This window comes from Rana temporaria, chromosome 1 (assembly GCF_905171775.1).
Source record: "Rana temporaria chromosome 1, aRanTem1.1, whole genome shotgun sequence".
Taxonomy (NCBI): Eukaryota; Metazoa; Chordata; class Amphibia; order Anura; family Ranidae; genus Rana; species Rana temporaria.
Window position 1 is genome coordinate 465,569,536 of NC_053489.1, and position 20,712 is coordinate 465,590,247.

A 20,712-nucleotide genomic window follows, 5' to 3' on the forward strand; every position below is an offset into this window, starting at 1 on the left:
GGATGTCTGGTCACCCTATTATACACCCATGCAAGGGCCATGTTTGCAGTCCAATTCATGTCAAATGGAATGCAACAACTACATGAACACAGCCACTGCTCCCAAATTGACAGCCGTGTACCCTACACTCTCCCCATCCACGGCCGATCGTATGCCCGCATGCCGGATCGCCCACATATCCATCTGGGTCATGGTAAGAGTACAGCACATCGCCCACTATTGATGCCCAATGCCTTGGCTTTGCCGACTGCATGTGTGACGCTCTGCCTGTGGGAGGAGTTTTTTGCTCAGCAGAAGTGCTTGAATGTTTACATCAGCCCTGTGGCTAAACTGTCTCGGAGGTGTATTATCACGTGGAACTGCTTTCATATTGCACTGTGTACATCTTGTTTCACAAGGCTGTATTATGGAGATTCTTGCCCTTGAGACATTTCAATAAATGTATTATTTACATAATTGTGGGACTCTCTCATCCTCCTTTGATTGTAGCGCTACCCTGAAGGATTTCTTTGGTTTGCTTTACCCTACATTCATGACTGTGCACCCACACCCACACAGCTGTAAAATTGGGGCTGTGCCCATGCAGTCTCTGCATCTCAAATGACATGAATGAGACTGCAAACACAGCCCTTGCATGGGTGCCTGCTATACTATGCTCGTGTGTACGCGGCATTAGGGGTTTTCGGGTTGTAAAAAACGTTTTTTAAAAATGTAATTTAAAACGATCGTGTGTGGGCTTCAGAGCATTTTTCGAGTTCTGAAAAACGACAAAAAAAAAAAATCGAACATGCTCTATTTTTTCACAACGTTTTAAACAATGTCGTTTTTCGGGTTGTAAAACTGCCGTTCGTAATGGAGTAAGCACATTCATCACGCTGTAACAGACAGAAAAGCGCAAATCGTCTTTTACTAACACATCGTGTTTAGGCAACGTCGTTTTAATGATGAAGTTGAAAAAAAACATCGTTTTTTTTATAGAGGCTGAAAAACGTTGTTTTTTACAACCCGAAAAATGATCGTGTGTACGCGGCATTACACCCCACTGCTTTTGTTTTCCTATGATATGTAAAAACATAGTAATTCCTATGCGGACAAACACAGCCTTCGCAAAGGCGAACACTCAAGTTTACCTAGGTTATCAAATCCTGACTTTACAGGGAAGCTGCCTCTTTGACTATGTCCTCCATAGGTAAACATGGAAAGTAGTTTTCATAACACACAATGAAATGTGAGACAGACTCTTTTCTAGCTGATGGAATAAGAAGCTACAAGTTATGTATGTCATTAAATATAAATGTGGTATTCTATAAATAACCCTTTTACATACAGAAACACCTGTATTCTTTGAATTATATAATTTTATATATACATACATATATACTGTATATATATATATATATATATATGTGTATATATATACACACACACATACACCACACAAATTAAAAATGTAATACATACCTTTTCACTCCATGCCCATAGGCCAACTCCAAGAAAGGCTATCCCCAAAAACTGAAAGACATAAAGAGCAGGGGGTTAATTTGCATATTTTAGAAACAGACACAAATATTTCTTATGAGTCTATTGATCAATGTTTTCACATAAGATTCACACTTTACCACATAGAATTAAATTAGAAAATATGTCAAGCTCAAGTTAAAATTGTGCGGATCTTGGGTAAAACCAATGATAAATAGACCCCTAAATATAAGAGCTTGTTATGATGGGCATTGAGCCATACAGCTTGACAAATACAGCTTGCTGCTCAGTAACTGTATGTGCGTTTATCAGACCCAACACTCACACAATACTAGTAATTCTACCTGAGATGAAATTTGTGTTCAAGAAATGTATTCCTTGGTATCAATTACGACGCTAACCCAGTTCAAACCCAATAGCACCTGCATCCGGACAACACTTTTTTAGATGATCCATTGCCATACAATTCTCCTCATGAGCGACCCACTTAATTAGCGATAACTGTTAAAGGAGTTGTAAAGAAAAAAATGTTTTCACCTTAATGCAATCTATGAAAAAACACTGAATGCTGACACCCCCCCCCCGAGCCCCCGTTATACTTACCTGACCCCTCGAAAGTCCCACGTGGTCACAATATCCTCTTCGCCGCTCTGCCTGGCCGCTGATTGGCTAGAGCGGATGAATTGAGAGCAGCGCAGCCATTGGCCGTCAATCACATCCAGTGACGCGGCGCGCCGAGGGGTGGGGCCGAGTGATACAGCGAGCAGCTATGGCCGCTAGCTGTATCACGGGAGCGCGCCCGCAATTACTGACCACCATGCAAGCTCTTGCATGACTGCGGTTAGTAATTGCGGGGAGGACCAGAGACAGCCGCCAAGGGACCCAGAAGACATGGATCGGGGGCCACTCTGTGCAAAACGAACTGCACAGTGGAGGTAAGTATCACATGTTTGTTATTTTAAATTATTTTTTTTTTTCCTTTAGTGACACTTTAATTCATGTTAAGAAATCTTTATATGCTAACTTTACTGTAAATAGTAACCAATTGCACCCTGTAGGTACAAGTGTCCAGGGAGTTTACTACCATTATAACTTGAAAAAGGTTAACATTTCAAAACATGTTCTCCCCCCCCCCCCCCAATCCCTGCCTTAGTGTCACAGTAGGCAGGGGATCCTATCCCCACACATTTTGTCATGATTCAAAAACAGTGCAGCAATGCGAAAACTCCGCCCACACAGCCACGTCATTCATTCACAATTTCCTGTGAATTAATAGACAACTACCATCTGTCAGTCACCACAGCTAACGGCTTGTCGTTCTGAGAGAACTGCGAGGGTGCTGATGAGCACACTTGTAGTTCATAAGCCCTGCAATATATGCAGGTATGGGCTGAAAGTTGCAAGGCTTGGCTGCCAAAGCCTGACATCCACTGATCATGGGTGCAATGCTTTCAGGCTCCTGCAGGAAAAATAATATTTTTTTTCTGCAAATATAGGTGCATTTATAAATAGTTTTCTTTAACCAGTTCCCTACCGAGCCATAATAATATGACGTCGGCAGGAACTGTCTGTCCTTCAGAGTGGGTGTTGTGACAGACTCACCTGGGACAGAGCCAATGTAACGGAACGTCCCACACTCCACTTGAGTGCTTCCGTCATATACCACTTACTAACAGTCTGGATATAGATATCAGATATTCCAGCTGCTCACAAGCACACGAGACGAGACTTATTTGTCTGCGGAACATGGAGTCTTTAAACATAAATTAACATGAGCTAATTAACTAATCATTTACCCAGACTAGGCGACTCATAGATATGACCTTTCAGGGTAGACGTCCCGACTCCTCGCTCACCTGCTATACAATACACATTATTATAAGTGTAAACACAGGACATCTTCACACAATAGCAGGGTCAATTAGCACAGAGAACAGACAGATGGCTGGAGGGGATGGCATTAGCATCTCCTTACACTGTATGTCCCAACAGTATGAATCAGTCACTCTAATGGCATATACAGGGTCCCAGGCATACAGCTCACAAAGAGCACCGTTCCCCCAAATGCCAGGGCCCATGATCGCAAGAGGCGAGCATTCAGTCCCCTCCAAAAGCCTCTGTCCCAGGTGAGTTCGTCACAGACGTCATATGATGTCCTGTGCATCGCGGCCGCTAGGGGGCGCCCGCGCGCCCACAGCGATGTCCGCCGGGCACCCGCGATTGCCGGCAATCGCGGCAGGAGTGTGGATCGGTGTGTGTAAACACACCGATCCACCTCCTGTCAAAGGTTAGGAGACCGATGTGTGTTCCCAGAACAGAGGAACACAGATCGGTCTTCTCCCCCTGTGAGTCCCCCTGCCCCTACAGTTAGAAATCACTCCCAGGGAACATATTAACCCCTTCAGCGCCCCTAGTGTTAACCCCTTCACTGCCAGTCACATTTACACAGTAATCAGTGCAGTTTTATAGCACTAATCGCTGTATAAATGTGAATGGTCCCAAAAACATGTCAAAAGTGTCCGATATGTCCGCTGCAATGTCACGGTCACATTAAAAATCACAGATCGCCGCCATTACTAGTAAAAAATAAATAATAAATAAAAAATGCCATAAATCTATCCCCTATTTTGTAGACGCTATAACTTTTGCGCAAACCAATCAGTATGCGCTTATTGCGAATCTTTTTTTTACCAAAAATATGTAGAAGAATACGTATCGGTCTAAAGTGAGGAAAAAAAATGTTTTCTTTTTTTAAAATGTTGATATTTATTAAATCAAAAAGTAAAAAATATGGTGTTTTTTCAAAATTGTTGCTCTTCTTTTGTTTATAGCGCAAAAAATAAAAAAACGCAGAGATGATCAAATACCACCAAACGAAAGCTCTATTTGTGGGGGGGGGGGGGAACATAAAGATTTCATTTGGGTACAGTGTTGCATGACCGCGGAATTGTCATTCAAAGTGCAACAGCGCTGAAAACTAAAAATTGGTCTGGGCAGGAAGGGGGGTGAAAATGCCCTGTGTGGAAGTGGTTAAAGCGGAGGTTCACCCATAGAGAACACATTTTCCCCTTAGCTTCATGCTCGTTTTGTCTAGGGGAATCGGGTAGTTGTTTTAAAATACAGTATGACCTGTACTTACCGTTTACGAGATGCATTTTCTCCGCCGCTTCCGGATATGGGCTGCGGGACTGGGCGTTCCTTCTTGATTGACAGTCTTCCGAGAGGCTTCCGACGGTCGCATCCATCGCGTCACGATTTTCCGAAAGAAGCCGAACGCCGGTGCGCAGGCGCAGTATAGAGCCGCACCGACGTTCGGCTTCTTTCGGCTTCGAGTGACGCGATGGATGCGACCGTCGGAAGCCTCTCGAAAGACTGTCAATCAAGAAGGAACGCCCGCTCCCGAAGACCCATACCCGGAAGCCGACGGAGAAGATGCATCTCGAAAACGGTAAGTACGGCTCATATTTTAAAACAAATAGCCAATTCCCCTAGACAAAACGAGCATGAAACTAAGGGAAAATAGAATAAAAAAGGAATTGGGTGAACTCCCGCTTTAAATATGAACTTATGCTTTAAAGGGGTTGTATGGCTTCGGGTTTTAAAATAATTAAATAACAAACATGTTATACTTACCTCCACTGTGCAGTTCGTTTTGCACAGAGTGGCCCCGATCCTGGTCTTCTGAGGTCCCTCGGCTCCTCCCCGCAAACACTAACCCCCTTCATGGGAAGCTCTCTCCCAAGGGGGTTAGCTTGCGGGCGCGTTCCCCTGACACAGCCGATGGCTGTATCACTCGGCCCTGCCCCCCGGAGCGCCGCTTCATTGGATGTGATTGACAGCCGCGCGAGCCAATGGCTGTGTGCGCTGCTACCAATCTCCAATGACGAGCCGCCCCAAGCAGGGGAAAACCATCGCGAATGAGCCCAAGAGTTTTGTGGCTTAGGTAAGTAAAACGGGGGGGCTGGGGGGCCTGAGAGTGCAAGGTGTTTTTTCACCTTAATGCATACAATGCTTTACAACCCCTTTAATCCCATGACCTGTAGGAGCTTATAAAGCGTCGCCTGTGGAAAATATAGGGTACTGAAGTTTGTTGCGGTTTCATGGGTGCATGAAATTTTCGTTTTTTTACATGTTGGCTATCTATTTACTCGGTGCAATATCATCTTTTATATTTTACCAACAAAAGCAGGCACAGGGTATATTATTGCGTTCATGTGCCCTAAAATTTACTTTAGTATATTTTTAACTGAATTTTTTTGTGTTTCATAAACCAGGGCTCGACACATCCCGGGCGCCAGGTCGCCATGGCGACTAGAAATGGGGTCCTGGCGACTTGGCTTGGAAGGGGGCAAAAAAAAATGTTTTTTTTTTTTGTGAGCTGGCTCCATCTGGTGGTGAGCCGTTGGTATTACACGTTATTACCACCAGATGTGTAAGCTGGCGCCATCTTGTGGTGGCCGTTGGTATTACAAGTTAAACATTACAAGTTAAACAGCAATTCTAATGTCATTTTTCACTATTTTCACTGCCATCTTCTTCCCTCTAATTAGAACCCCCAAACATTTATATATATTTTTTATCCTAACACCCTAGAGAATAAAATGGCAATCGTTGCAATACTTTCTGTCACGCCGTATTTGCGCAGCGGTCTTACAAGCGCACTTTTTTGGGAAAAAATTTCATTTTTTTTTATTAAAAAATAAAACAGTAAAGTTATCCCCATTTTTTTTAATATTATGAAAGATAATGTTACGCCGAGTAAATTGATACCCAACATGTCACGCTTTAAAATTGCGTCCGCTCGTGGAATGCCGACAAAGTTTTACCCGTTAAAATCTTCATAGGCAACGTTTAAAAAAATCTACAGGTTGCATGTTTTGAGTTACAGAGGAGGACTAGGGCTAGAATTATTGCTCTCGCTCTACCAATCGCGGCGACACCTCACATGTGTGGTTTAAACACTGTTTACATATGCGGGCGCTGCTCACGTATGTGTTTGCTTCTGCGTGCAAGCTCGTCGGGACGGGGCGCGTTTTCTGGCTCCTAACTTTTTTAGCTGGCTCCTAGATTCCAAGCAAATTTGTCAAACCCTGCATAAACTAATGTGCTAATATTGTGTAACATAAAAAGTTGGAACTATCACTTGTTTATTCTGTAGGGTGTCTGTTTTTAGAACATATATAATGTCTGGGGGGGGGGGGGGGGGTAGGGGGGCAACTAATCTTCAGGTCAAAATTTTTTTTTAACATGTGCACAAAAAAATGCAAAAAACGGCTCTGGCAGCAAAAGGGTTGAGGAAGACTATGTCACGTCTTTTGGGGTTATCAGACAACACAGCCTTTGTGAACTTCTGCTTATCATTTCTAAGTCCACACCCAGCAGCAATGGGAGATAACTCAGTATTCTGTATCAGTCTCCAGTAATACTGATGAGACAAATTTGGGCTTTAACTTCACTAAATTATGCTAACAGATTGGATTGCTGTTACAAATGTCATTGCATAATATGAGTTCACGCTATTGCAGTCCTGCAAGCTACGCCTGTTTTGTTTTTACACATTCCCCCAGATGCAAAGACACACAAAACAAGACACACCTTAATTATAGAAGTTCAACTTTGCAAAGACATACGTGAGTGGCAGGTTGGTAACAAAAGTGTAAATTGAAATTATGTTTCGCAAAACAGAAGAACTTTTGCATAAAGCGGTAGTAAACAGCCACAAAAAAAAAAAAGAAAATTGGGCCCCCTGCAGGTTTTACTCATAATATACTAGTAGGCACTGCATACTAGCACATTAGAACAGACTTAGAATCACACGGAGCCCTCCAGTGCAGCACTGTCACGGCTCCCCAAAGGTTCCATCTTCACCCGGTCTTCTTTCCGGGTTTGCAGGTTTTCCGGCTGTATGAAGGGCCTGGGTTATAATGACGTCCCTCCTGGGCATGCGTGCGGGAGCCACGGCACGGCACTCTGCATTTCACAGCACACTGTATGCCCTGAATGCAGAGCGTCACTGTGCATGTGTGCAATTTTTATGTGTCCTGGTGCATTCCTGTGCTTTTTTCCCCCCTTCATCCCCAATTAAGGACATTTGTTCTGGTCCGTTTTCGGTGCGTTCCAGTGCATTTTGGTGATTTTTTTTGGCGTTTTACCATACAGAAAAAATGAAGCATGTTCTACCTTTGTTGACTGCACTGGAGTGAACTAGGGCCATTAGAATCCATGTTAAACATCCTTCATGTGTTTTTAATGCAGAATAAAATGGACTACATCTGTTGTGAAACAGCCCTAAAACCAAAATTGTATTACATGTATGTGCAAACCTTTAGGACATTCAGGCCCAGATTCTCAAAGGACTTACGACGGCGTAGCGCCATGTACGCCGTCGTAAGTCTGAATGAGAGCCGTCGTATCTATGCGGCTGATTCTTAGAATCAGTTACGCATAAATTCGGCTAAGATACGAGCGGCGTAAGTCTCTTACACCGTCGTATCTTAGGGTGCATATTTACGCTGGCCGATAGGTGGCGCTTCCGTAGATTTCCGCGTCGAATTTGCTAATGAGCTAGATACGCCGATTCACTGACGTACGTGCGCCCGGCGTAGCAAGATACGTCGTTTACGTAAGACATACGCTGGCGTAAAGTTACCCCTCATAAAGCAGGGGTAAGTCATGTTATGTATGGACGTTGGAAACGTCGGAACAGCGTCATGTTTTACGTCGTTTGCGTAAGTCGTCCGTGAATGGGGCTGGACGTAAGTTACGTTCACGTCGACTAGGCATTGAGCGGGCGTAATTTAATTTGAAAATTCGACGTGATACTGAGCATGCGCCGTTCGAAAAAAGCGTAATTTACGTGGGGTCATGATTAGTTTACATAAAACACGCCCCCCTGTTCCTCATTTGATTTAGGAGCGCTTACGCCGGCACATTTACGCTACGCCGCCGTAACTTTAGACGCAAGTGCTTTGTGAATACAGCACTTGCCTCTCTAAGTTGCGGCGGCGTAGCGTAACTAGGATACGCTACGCCCGCCTACATTTACGCCGCTGACTGGGAATCTGGCCCTCAGAGTGTATCTAAACCCAAAGCCAAAAATGAAATTTATTGTAGCTTACTAGTCCTTGGTGTAGTGGCTATTCTTTTTTTTTATTTTTTTTTTCAAGCTTAAGCTTTATTTTCACCTTAATCCTACATATTAAACACTCCCTGTCTCTGGGTGGCTACGTCACTCTTCCACTGTATCTGTGGAAGGAACCATGGTTGTCACCCTAGGCTGCTCTCCTGATAGGGGCTATTAACATGTTTGAATCTCTTCATCTTCATTACATGAGTGGCAGGGAAACTGGTACTTTACAAAAGATAGCTAGTAAGGAAGATATTCTTCAGTACAGTTTAATAGAAGTGACAAGTGTACTGTATTTTTTGGAAACATCAACAGGTATTTTCTGTAGACGGTGTGTGTAAAGGTTTCCTCCTCCAATCATCAGCGGAATCCTCCTATTCTCCCTCAAGCACCAGGTACAGCTGGCATACGGAGCCGTCTGGGCTCCAAACACAAAGGAAGAAAAAAACAAATCACCGCAAAACGTTGACGTCACATAGATTCTGGTTTATTAGAGCTGACAACCACAGGGAGATCCCCATTGGCACGTTTTGCCCAACAGGGCTTATACATAGGTATTTCCTATATTTTGCTGAGAATGATCTTAGCTTACATTCCAGGCATTCATCACTTGAAACATACTTTCCTAAACAGAAGTATGGCTTGGTGCACCCTCCAGCCACAACAGCTGTCAGCCACTCATATGCCCCATACACACAAGCTGAACTTCCGCCAGCAAAAGTCTGATGTGAGCTTTTCACTGGAAATTCCGACAATGTGTATGCTCCGCCAGCAAAATTTTCAGAGCTGGTTCAAAATTTTTACGACTGAAAAAATTCCTATCGGAAAACCGGTTCGTCTGTATGGAATTCCGACGGGGAGAAAAACACGCATGCTCGGAAACAATTTGACGCATGCTCGGAAGCATTGAACTTCTTTTTCTCTCCTCGTCGTAGTGTTGTACGTCACCGCGTTCTTAACGCTCGAAAGTTCAGAGAACTTTTGTGTGACTGTGTGTATGTAAGCCAAGCTTGAGCGGAATTCCGTCGGAAAAACCATCCAACATTTTTTCCGACGGAAACTCCGCTCGTGTGTACAGGGCAATAGTCTTTTACGGGCTGCCAGCAGAGGGTCTGAACATGTATAATTTCTCTTATGCCGCGTACACACGGTCGTTTTTTCTGATGAAAAAAAAACGACATTTTTAAAAACGTCATTTAAAATGATCGTGTGTGGGGAAAACGTTGTTTTATGTCTTCTGAAAAACGTAAAAAAAAAATTCGAGCATGCTTAAATTTTTTATGTCGTTTTTCAAAACGTTGGCCCAGATTCAAGAAGCACTTGCGCCCGCGCAACCATAGGTTACGCAGCGCAAGTGCTTACTTGCTCCGGTGTAACGAGTGCTCCTGATTCAGGAACCTCGTTACACCGACTGCAGGCTAAAATCTGCACGGCATAAGGCTCTTATGCCTCGCAGATTTTAGGCTGCATTCTTGCGGGGGCCGCTAGGGGGGGCTCCCATTGTGTATCAGCGTGTAGTATGCAAATTGCATACTACCACCGATTCACAAGCTTGCGCGGGCCCCGCGAAAGCCAGGTACGGAGTTTCCGTACGGCTACTTTTAGCGCAAGGCTGCCCCTTCTAATAGTAGGGGCAGCCAATGCTAAAGTATAGTTGGCCTTCCCGCGCCGTGAAATTTGAATTTCACGGCGTTTGCGTAAGTGAAACGTGAATGGCGCTGGACGCCATTCACGTTCACTTAGAAGCAAATGACGTCCTTGCAACGTCATTTGCCGCAATGCATGTCGGGAAAGTTTCCCGACGGAGCATGCGCTGTACGCTCGGCGCGGGAGCGCGCCTAATTTAAATGATTTCCGCCCCCGGCGGGATCATTTAACTTGCGCACGCTTACGCCGGGCAAATTTGCCGGCGCGCCCTCGCAATTCACGGAGCTACTGCTCCGTGAATCGAGGGCAGCGCAAAATATTTGCGGGGGCGCAGGGCAAAATCGTTGCCCTGCTCCCCCGCAAATATCGCGCAATTCTACTTGAATCTGGGCCGTTGTTTTTTGTGTCATAAAAAATGACCGTGTAGGCTAAAACGACGTTTAAAACAACGTTTTTAAACCTGTGCATGCTCAGAAGCAAGTTATGACGCGAGCTTGAATGGAACAGAGTGCCGCCGTACGCGCTGAACGTAACCGCGCTTTGCTAGAGCATTTTGAAAAAACAATGGTGTGTAGGCAACGTCGTTTTTTTTCATCACAAAAAACGACCATGTGTACATGGCATTAGGCTGCTTTCACATTGGGCAGCGTAGGTGCGGTGACGGTATAGCCGTGCTATTTTTAGCGCCGCTATACCGTTGTATTTACCGCGATATTCGGGCGCTAGCGGTGAGGTTTTAACCCCCGCTAGCGGCCGAAAAAGGGTGAATACCGCCCGCAATGCGCCTCTGCAGAGGCGCATTGCGGGCGGTATTACAGCGGTTTCCAATTGATTTCAATGGGAAGGCGCGGTATAGGAGCGGTAAACACCCCGCTCCTATACCGCTCCAAAGATGCGACTAGCAGGACTTTTGGAGCGGTCCTGCTACCGCACCGCTTCAGTGTGAAAGCCTTCGGGCTTTCACATTGAAGCCTGCAGGGCAAGATTTATTCATGCGGTATAGCAGCGCTATTTTTAGCGCTGCACCGCATGAATAACGCCTCAATGTGAAAGGGGCCTTAAAATTAAGAGACACCTCAGTTTCCTTTTTTATATATACAAGTAGTAATATGGGGTCCTCTCAGCAGGATCCAGGTTGGATCTGAGATTCGATTAATTAAACTGTTAACTTTTGATCAACACCAAATATGAGTAGGTTACAGTTTGGGAATAACTTACTAAACACTACAGTAGAATAGTAATAGAGTGGATGATATTATGGGTTATTACCCAAATAAGAAAAGGGATTCTTCCTCATGTAAGCATAATGATGACACCATGCTAGCATTTCCGTTAAGCCCCAGTGGTCAACCAAACATGCTAGCCCTCTCACTTATGGCCTAAAACAGAAAGCCCTTTATCAATCCTGCACCACTGTTTTAGGTTTGTTTGTACTCATCAGTTCCATATATGAAAGTAGCTATATTACAGCTGAAAGCATTTCAGTGGAGAGCTTTTTGACTCCTATTGGCCCCTCACCATAGTCTCTCGTAACTTAAAAGGCAGAGATCGGCACCCCAAGCCTTATACATGAATTGTGTTCCACTGAAGAAAGGAAGAAGCGGAAAGATGAAATAACAGTCCTGAACATTGAACTCTATTCATAAGCATACAGCTCCGATATTTTCTACTTGGAAGTACTGTGTACTGTAAAGCTTTGACTTGGACATTTCCCCTTCAAGGAAGTGGAAAAAGCTGGGAACATTTTTAGACGACATGAAAACCACTGGCATGAGACTTTAGTCATGTAATTGTGCAGTTTATTAGCTTCTCCCACTGCCAAAAGTAAATATCTAAAAGGCTTCAACAGAACATATAACACTAACTCATACACCAAACAAAAAAGCTAAAGAAATAGTGTAACTTCATAAATATCCATGAACAAGGCACGTAATACCAACTGGCATTTATAATATTTTTAGGGCAAGTAACAGCTTAAGGAAGAAAGAAAATGGAACAATCAGGCTTAAATATAAGGAGAGAAAATTACTTCGGGCTTAGGCCTCGTACACACGACAGAGTTTCTCGGCAGAATTCGGCGAGAAACTCGGTCAGAGCCGGATTCTGCCGAGAAACTCTGTCGTGATGGAGCCGCCGAGGAACTCGTCGAGAAAATAGAGAACATGTTCTCTATTTTCTCGTTGTTCTATGGGAGCTCTCGGCCCGCCGAGCTCCTCGGCGGCTTCAGGGCTGAACTGGCCGAGGAACTCGACGTGTTTGGCACGTCGAGTTCCTCGGCCGTGTGTACGAGGCCTGACAGTTAAATCCCATTTATTGGACATGGTGCAATGAATGACCATGCCTCTTTAAGGAATGGATAAAAGAGAGTAAACCACAGTAAGACAGTCCTGGTGTCAGCTCATCCCAGATGGTCACACAATACAGGTGAAATGGCCTGACTGAGAGACTGATCTATTGTCTATGGCAGGGGTGTCAAACTAAATTTTATTGCGTGCCGCTTCAGCAGTATGGTTGCCTTGAAAGGGCTGGTTGTATCTGGGGTGCACGACATACAGAGCGCAGAGTTCAGGAGTGTGTTATGTACAGAATGCAGAGTTCAGGGGTGTGCTGCATACAGAGTGAAGTGTTCAGGGGTGCACTATGTACAGAGAGCAGAGTTTAGGGGCGTACAGCATGCAGAGTTCATTGAGTGCCAATGACACCCTCTAGACCAGGTGTCAAACTCAATCTAATTGCGGGCTGCATCAACAGTAAGGTCGCCTTTACAGGGCCAGATTTATCTGGGGTGCGCTACATACAGAGTGCAGGGTTCAGGAGTGCATTATGTACAGAATGCAGTTTAGGGGTGCGCTACATACAGATTGCAGGGTTCAGGAGTGCTATACGTACAGCATGCAGAGTTCATTGAGTGCCAATGACACCCTCTAGACCAGGTGTCAAACTCAATCTAATTGCGGGCTGCATCAACCGTAAGGTCGCCTTTACAGGGCCAGATTTATCTGGGGTGCGCTACATACAGAGTGCAGGGTTCAGGAGTGCATTATGTACAGAATGCAGTTTAGGGGTGCACTACATACAGATTGCAGGGTTCAGGAGTGCTATACGTACAGAGTGCAGAGTTCAGGGGCATGCTATGTACAGAGTGCAGGATTTAGGGGTCCACTACCAACAGAGTGCATAGTTTATGGTTGTGCTGTGTTCTGAGTGCAGGATGTGCAACCCTAATCCCAACCCTCCAAAAGCTTCCTTGCATTTCTTTTTCCTACCTGGCCCAGCTCTAGTACCTCCCTGTGTAGAGATTGTTCTCTCTCTCTATGGAGATGTGTCCTTGCCGTGCCCCATCGTAAGCGTGTGCAGGGATCTGTTAGATTCAGGAGCCACTGAGCAAATCTATCCAATGTAAACACAGAAGGCTTCTGTGTTCACAAGTCAGGCCCCGTACACACGACCGAGTTTCTCGGCAGAATTCAGCCAGAAACTCGGTCGGAGCTGGATTCTGCCGAGAAACTCGGTCGTGTGTACACTTTTCAGCGAGGAAGCCGACGAGAAACTCGTCGGGCCGAATAGAGAACATGTTCTCTATTTCCTCGTTGTTCAATGAAGAAAGTCGGCCCGCCGAGATCCTCGGCGGCTTCAACACTGAACTCGACGAGGAACTCGATGTGTTTGGCACGTCGAGTTCCTCGGACGTGTGTACGGGGCCTGACAGCGGGGAGCGTGAGGGGAGGGTGAGAGTCGGAGGTGGCAGAATGTAGTTCCACCACATTCAAGCTGGGTAACTGGGTGTGAGGGCCACATAATAAGGCCTGGTGGGCCAGATTTGGCCCACGGGCCTTGTGTTTGACATGTGTGGTCTATGGGTACCTCAAAGTATTTCTGCATATAAACTTGCCAACAGCCTACCAGCTGAGAGGCCATAATTTCTTCTATATTGTGAAGCTGGGCAAACAGCTGAATACACAGATTTGTTTTTATTATGTATTCATTATATGCTAAAGTAGAACAAAAGGCAAAACTTTTTTTTACGCTTTGGACAGAATAGGAGAGGGTTATAACCCCGGACACTTTTTTTGCCACAAGGGAGATTTTACTTTGCTTCCTGTCCCATAGCCAAAACAGGAAGTGAGAGGAAATCCTTACAAAGTGCAGGAATCCCTGGTTGTCACCAGAACTAGTGTCTCAATCTGAAGATTTCCCATTTATTGCAGTAATAAAAACCTAACCATTCTATCCACACGCAAAAAAAAAACATTGTGTCTGTTACAGCATACTTTAATGATTACAGAACGGCATTCATTTGTGGTCTCTAGATCTTCCTGGAGTTCAGCTGTAACTGATAACATATGTACTATGAATACACAGTTACATCATATGTGGGTTTTCTTCTCCTCCCATCTGGAACAACTTATGCCCTGTACACGATCAGTTCATCCGGTAAAAAAGGTCTGATGGATTTTTTTCATCAGATATCCGATGAAGCTGACTTTCATCAGTCGTGCTTACACACCATCAGTTAAAAAAACGATCGTTTCAGAACGCAGTGACGTAAAACACAACGACGTGCTGAGAAAATTGAAGTTCAGTGCTTCCGAGGATTCGTCGACTTGATTCTGAGCATGCGTGGATTTTTAACCCGATGGTCTATCGGTTAGTTAACCATCAGATAATTTTAAAACAAGTTCCTAGTTTTTTAACCGATGGATAAATAACCGATGGGGCCCACACACAATCGGTTAGTCTAATGAAAATGGTCCATGAGACAAACCAATCGCGTGTACGCGGCATTAGAGTTCTGTAGGCGATGTAGTGAGGTTTTCAGAATTTTTCTAATAACGTATTAGCTCAATGACGAGAGATATTACGTGCACTAAGATTGTACAGTTCTCGGTTTGTGTGTTTCCTCCAGATACTCTGGTTTCCTCCCACAAATCAAAAATATATTGGTGTTAGATCAAACTCATTCTAGAGAATGTACGAATGTCCCTTTAGGAGTGTAGTTGGGACCAGGGGCAGCCCGTCCATTAAGGCCGCATGGGCATAGCCTCCCCTATTCATCGCGCCACCCCCATATCCATGCGTCCGGCCCCTTTCAGGACGCCAGGCGCATGAATTCGGGGGTTTGGTGGTTTGTTTGAAGCGCCGATTAGAGTCAGCCGCTCTAATGCCGCGTACACACGACCTTTTTTGGGTTCTAAAAAATAAATTTTTTTAATGTCATTAAAAACTATTGTGTGTGGGCTCCAGAGCATTTTTCGGGTTCTAAAAATGGGAATTTTTTTTTTTCGAACATACTCTATTTTTTCACAACGTTTTTGTTTTTAAGGTTGTAAAAAATGGTCGTGTGTGGGCTTTAACAATGTGAAAAATCTGCGCATGCTCAGAAGCAAGTTATGAGACGGGAGCGCTCGTTCTGGTAAAACTAGCGTTCGTAATGGAGTAAGAACATTCATCACGCTGTAACAGACAGAAAAGCGCGAATCGTCTTTTACTAACACAAAATCAGCTAAAGCAGCTCAAAGGGTGGCGTCATCCAAATGGAACTTCCCCTTTATAGTGCCGTCGTACGTGTTGTACGTCACCACGCTTTGCTAGAGCATTTTTTTTTCACGATCGTGTGTAGGCAAGGCCGTTTTAAATTAATCGGGTTGAAAAATTTTATTTTTTTTCTAGACCCTTAGAAATGTCATTTTTTTAGAACCCGAAAAATGGTCATGTGTACACGGCATAATAGTCTTCAAAATAGGGTGTGCTCGGAGCCCATCCAGGTGCGTGAGAATAGGGAATGAATATTCCCTATTCTCACCCCGAATCGCCTCTCTGCCAATCAGAGAGCATGGGTCTGAGACCCTTTTCCCGATTGACCAAAAGGAGAAGCGTTCTGATTGGCCACCGAGGAGGTGGGAGAAGATGGAAGCCGCCGAGCAGAAGGAGAAGCTGCTCATGATGCCTGCAGAGGAAACCGAGGGCACCGTGATTGCCTGCCATGGATGGGGTAAGTGCAACGATTGGCTGACCAATCCGGCCCTTGCACTGTTTGCCCCCCTCCCCAAAAAAATTACCACCAGCCGCCACTGGTTAGGACATTAGGTAAAAAGCGCCTTCAAGGGCAGACTGATATTAATGCATCAATGTAAGCCATAAAGATATATATACCGGTATTTGCCATACTTAAAGCGGGGGTTCACCCGGACATACAACTTTTTACCCTTAGATTGATGCTCATTTTGTCTAGGGGAATCGGCTATTTTTTTTTTAAATCGAAGCTGTACTTACCTTTTTAGAGAGCGATCTTCTCCGCCGCTTCCGGGTATGGGCTGCGGGACTGGGCGTTCCTTCTTGATTGACAGTCTTCCGACAGTCTTCCGACGGTCGCATCCATCGCGTCACGATTTTCCGAAAGTAGCCGAACGTCGTGCGCAGACGCCGTATAGAGCCACACCGACGTTCGGCTTCTTTCGGCTACTCGTGACGCGATGGATGCGACCGTCGGAAGCCTGTCGGAAGACTGTCAATCAAGAAGGAACGCCCAGTCCCGAAGACCATACCCGGAAGCGGCGGAGAAGATCGCTCTCTACAACGGTAAGTACTGCTCGGATTTTAAAACAACTAGCCGATTCCCCTAGACTAAATGAGCATCCATCTAAGGGTAAAAATACATTATGGGTGAACTCCCGCTTTAAGCTATGTTACCATAAAGATAAGTATATATATATCTATATATTTATTTATTTTCCATACAGAAATACATTATAAAAATAAGACATCATCAACTCTTAAAGCGGATCTCCACTCTAAAGTGGAGTCCCGCTGATCGGAACCCTCCCCCCCTCCGGTGTCACATTTGACACCTTTCAGGGGGGAGGGGGGTGCAGATACCTGTCTACAGACAGGTATCTGCACCCACTTCCGGCCCTACGATACGGGCAAAGGACGGGTTTTTTCCTTCCTTCCCGTCCGTCCCCCGTTGTATGCTGGGAACACTCGGCTCCCAGCACACAGCGGGAGCCAATCGGCGGGCGCAGCGCGACTCGCGCATGCGCCGTAGGGAACCGGGCAGTGAAGCCGGAGCGCTTCACTTCCTGGTTCCCTCACCGAGGATGGAGGGGGGAGCAGCAGGGTGACGAGCGATCGGCTCGTCATCTGCTGCGATCGGCGCTGGACTCCAGGACAGGTAAGTGTCCTAATATTAAAAGTCAGCAGCTGCAGTATTTGTAGCTGCTGGCTTTTAATATATTTTTCCCGTGGCACATCCGCTTTAAGACAATTAGGAAAGCTTAATTTTCCTGTTGATAAATTGTATGTTTTGGTTTCAAAAAGCAGAACAAAATCTTTGAATATCATATAAGTCAGTGATGGCGAACCTTGGCACTCCAGATGTTTTGGAACTACATTTCCCATGATGCTCATGCACTCTTCAGAGTAGCTGAGCATCATGGGAAATGTAGTTCCAAAACATCTGGGGTGCCAAGGTTCGCCATCACTGATATAAGTCTAGTTGTCTTTTACGTGCTGCTCTTTCCCCAGTGATTGTCTTTTACGTGCTGCTTTTTCCCCAGTGTCCAATAATTGTCTACTAGACCTTTAAAACAGTTTTCAGTAAAGGTACAGTGACTCTGACTGTCATTCCTATGATTTATCAGGCATCTACTTTGTTTTTACTAACCAGCGCTGTGATACCACCTAGTACAGGCACCATAGCAACAGAGAACTCAATCAAGTAAAAATTACAGTTTTGATACAACTCATGCGGATACATGCATAGACTTCATTGTCAACAGTACCAGAAAAGACAATATCAGAAGTAAAAAAGCAAAACGTGCCCAAACAGAAAGAGAAAATGTTGGGTCGCATGTTGGAGAGCATTACACATTTTCAACACAATGGGTGAATAAAAACCTTTTCTACATCAGTTATGTCTACCTACCTGCAGACACACAATGGTCACTGCTGGCGGCTAGAGCTGCTGTTAGTGATTGCATGAAAAAAATCTGACAGGTTGGTTGTACTGAAATTTACAGATGGATCAATTTCAGTACAACCAGCCTGCCCATAGATGGATCGAATCTTGGCCGGTCTCTGCTGAACTGACCATATTCGATCCATCTATGTTGGGCTTAAGTCCTGTCCCTTTCTCTAATGCACAGGTGTCAAACATAAGGCCCTCGGGCCGAATCCAGCCCTCCAGGCCATTTCATGTGCCCTCGCACCTCTCTTGCAGCTGCAGGAGAACTCCACCCCTCCTCTGGTCCTCCTTCAGACCCTTACTTTCTGCTTTCAAGCAATGCATCCAGCTTCTTCCCAGCAGCAGCATATGTAAGGAAAGGGGGGTGCACTGTGATGTAAGGGAGAGTGGGGGACTCAACTTCTGATGGTGGGGTGGCTCTTGACATCTAATGTAAGGGCATTTCCCCAATTCTATGTAACAAGTACAGAGCCTTCTCTGCTCAGAGCTGTCAAAGGAAAAAAAACCCTCAGCCTCAATAAAGAGAAACAACATCTCTTAGTTCTTTAAAACGTCATAAAACAGTCCCCTATTTTGTAGAAGCTATAAGGTTTTGCGCAAACCAATCAATAGACGCTTATTGCGTTTTTTTTTTTACTAAAAATATGTCGAAGAATACGTATCGACCAAAACTGTGGAAAAAAAAAGTGTTTTTCTATATTTTTTGGGGATGTTTATTATAGCAAAAAGTTTAAAATATTGATTATTTTTCAAAATTGTCACAATTTTTTTGTTCATAGCGCAAAAAATAAAAATCGTAGAGGTGATCAAATACCACCAAAAGAAAGCTCTATTTGTGGGGAAAAAAGGACGTCAATTTTGTTTGGGAGCCACGTCGCATGGCTGTGCAATTGAGCAAAGATCTGACAGGGCGGTCCCTGCACAGTGTGCGGGGGTCGCCCTGTCATCTGCCGGCTCAGCGGGGATCAGCGGAGCGATCCCCACTGAGCAAGCGGAGGTTCACGGGGCGGATCATCGCGGATCCGTCCCGTGTGAAAGGGCCCTTACTGTGTGTGTATATACAGTGGGGATCGAAAGTTTGGGCACCCCAGGTAAAAATGTGTATTAATGTGCATAACGAAGCCAAGGAAAGATGGAAAAATCTCCAAAAGGCATCAAATTACAGATTAGACATTCTTATAATATGTCAAAAAAAAGTTAGATTTTATTTCCATCATTTACACTTTCAAAATTACAGAAAACAAAAAAATGGCGTCTGCAAAAGTTTGGGCACCCTGCAGAATTTATAGCATGCACTGCCCCCTTTGCAAAGCTGAGACCTGCCAGTGTCCATGGATTGTTCTCAATCATCGTCTGGGAAGACCAGGTGATGTCAATCTCAAAGGTTTTAAATGCCCAGACTCATCTGACCTTGCCCCAACAATCAGCACCATGGGTTCTTCTAAGCAGTTGTCTAGAAAACTGAAACTGAAAATAGTTGACGCTCACAAAGCTGGAGAAGGCTATAAGAAGATAGCAAAGCGTTTTCAGATGTCAATATCCTCTGTTCGGAATGTAATTAAGAAATGGCAGTCATCAGGAACAGTGGAAGTTAAAGCAAGATCTGGAAGACCAAGACAAATATCAGACAGAACAGCTCGCAGGATTGTGAGAAAACCAATTCAAAACCCACGTTTGACTGCACGATCCCTCCAGAAAGATCTGGCAGACACTGGAGTTGTGGTACACTATTCCACTATAAAGAGATACTTGTACAAATATGGTCTTCATGGAAGAGTCTTCAGAAGAAAACCTCTTCTACGTCCTCACCACAAAAATCAGCGCTTGAACTTTGCAAATGAACATATAGACAAGCCTGATGCATTTTGGAAACAAGTTCGGTGGACCGATGAGGTAAAATAGAACTTTTTGGCCGGAATGAGCAAAGGTACGTTTGGAGAAGAAAGGGCACAGAATTTAAAGGGTCACTAAAGGAATTTTTTTTTAAATCTAAATAGCTTCCTTTACCTTACTGCAGTCCTGGTTTCATGTCCTCATTGTTCGTTTTTGCTTTCATGTTGCTGTAAATCCTCTCTGTTCTGGACACTTCCTGGTTGCCTGTTTCCTGATAACCACAGTACTCCCAGATTTCTCACGGTGGTCACTAATCAAGGAGGTGTGATTACTGTGTGTAAAACGAAACTGGATTGGTGCTGAGGAGTTTTAGACAAAGTATCACTGCTCTCTATTGGCTGACTGCCCTCTAGTGGCTCTCTGTACATCAGAGAACTAGCAAACAACAGCAAAAACGAAACTACACTGCAGGCACATTATATGATTGTTTTTTTATCTATTTTTAATCATTTTTAAAAGGAATCAGTTAACTATCATGTCTCTATGCCCTGTAAACAGTCATTTCAGCTAAAAAAATGTTTTCCTTTAGTGACCCTTTAATGAAAAGAACCTCTGTCCAACCGTTAAGCATGGGGGTGGATCAATCATGCTTTGGGGTTGTATT

The 20,712-nt window shown here is 44.6% G+C and overlaps 1 protein-coding gene across 1 annotated transcript in view; it reads right to left on the reverse strand.

Moving 5' to 3' along the window:
* TSPAN5 (tetraspanin 5) overlaps window positions 1-20,712 on the reverse strand; it is a 249,422-nt gene that overhangs the window by 69,868 nt on the left and 158,842 nt on the right. Inside the window, exon 2 of the mRNA XM_040328139.1 lies at window positions 1,462-1,512. Within this exon, the coding sequence (XP_040184073.1) occupies window positions 1,462-1,512 (51 nt within the window). The remainder of the gene's footprint in view (window positions 1-1,461; window positions 1,513-20,712) is intronic.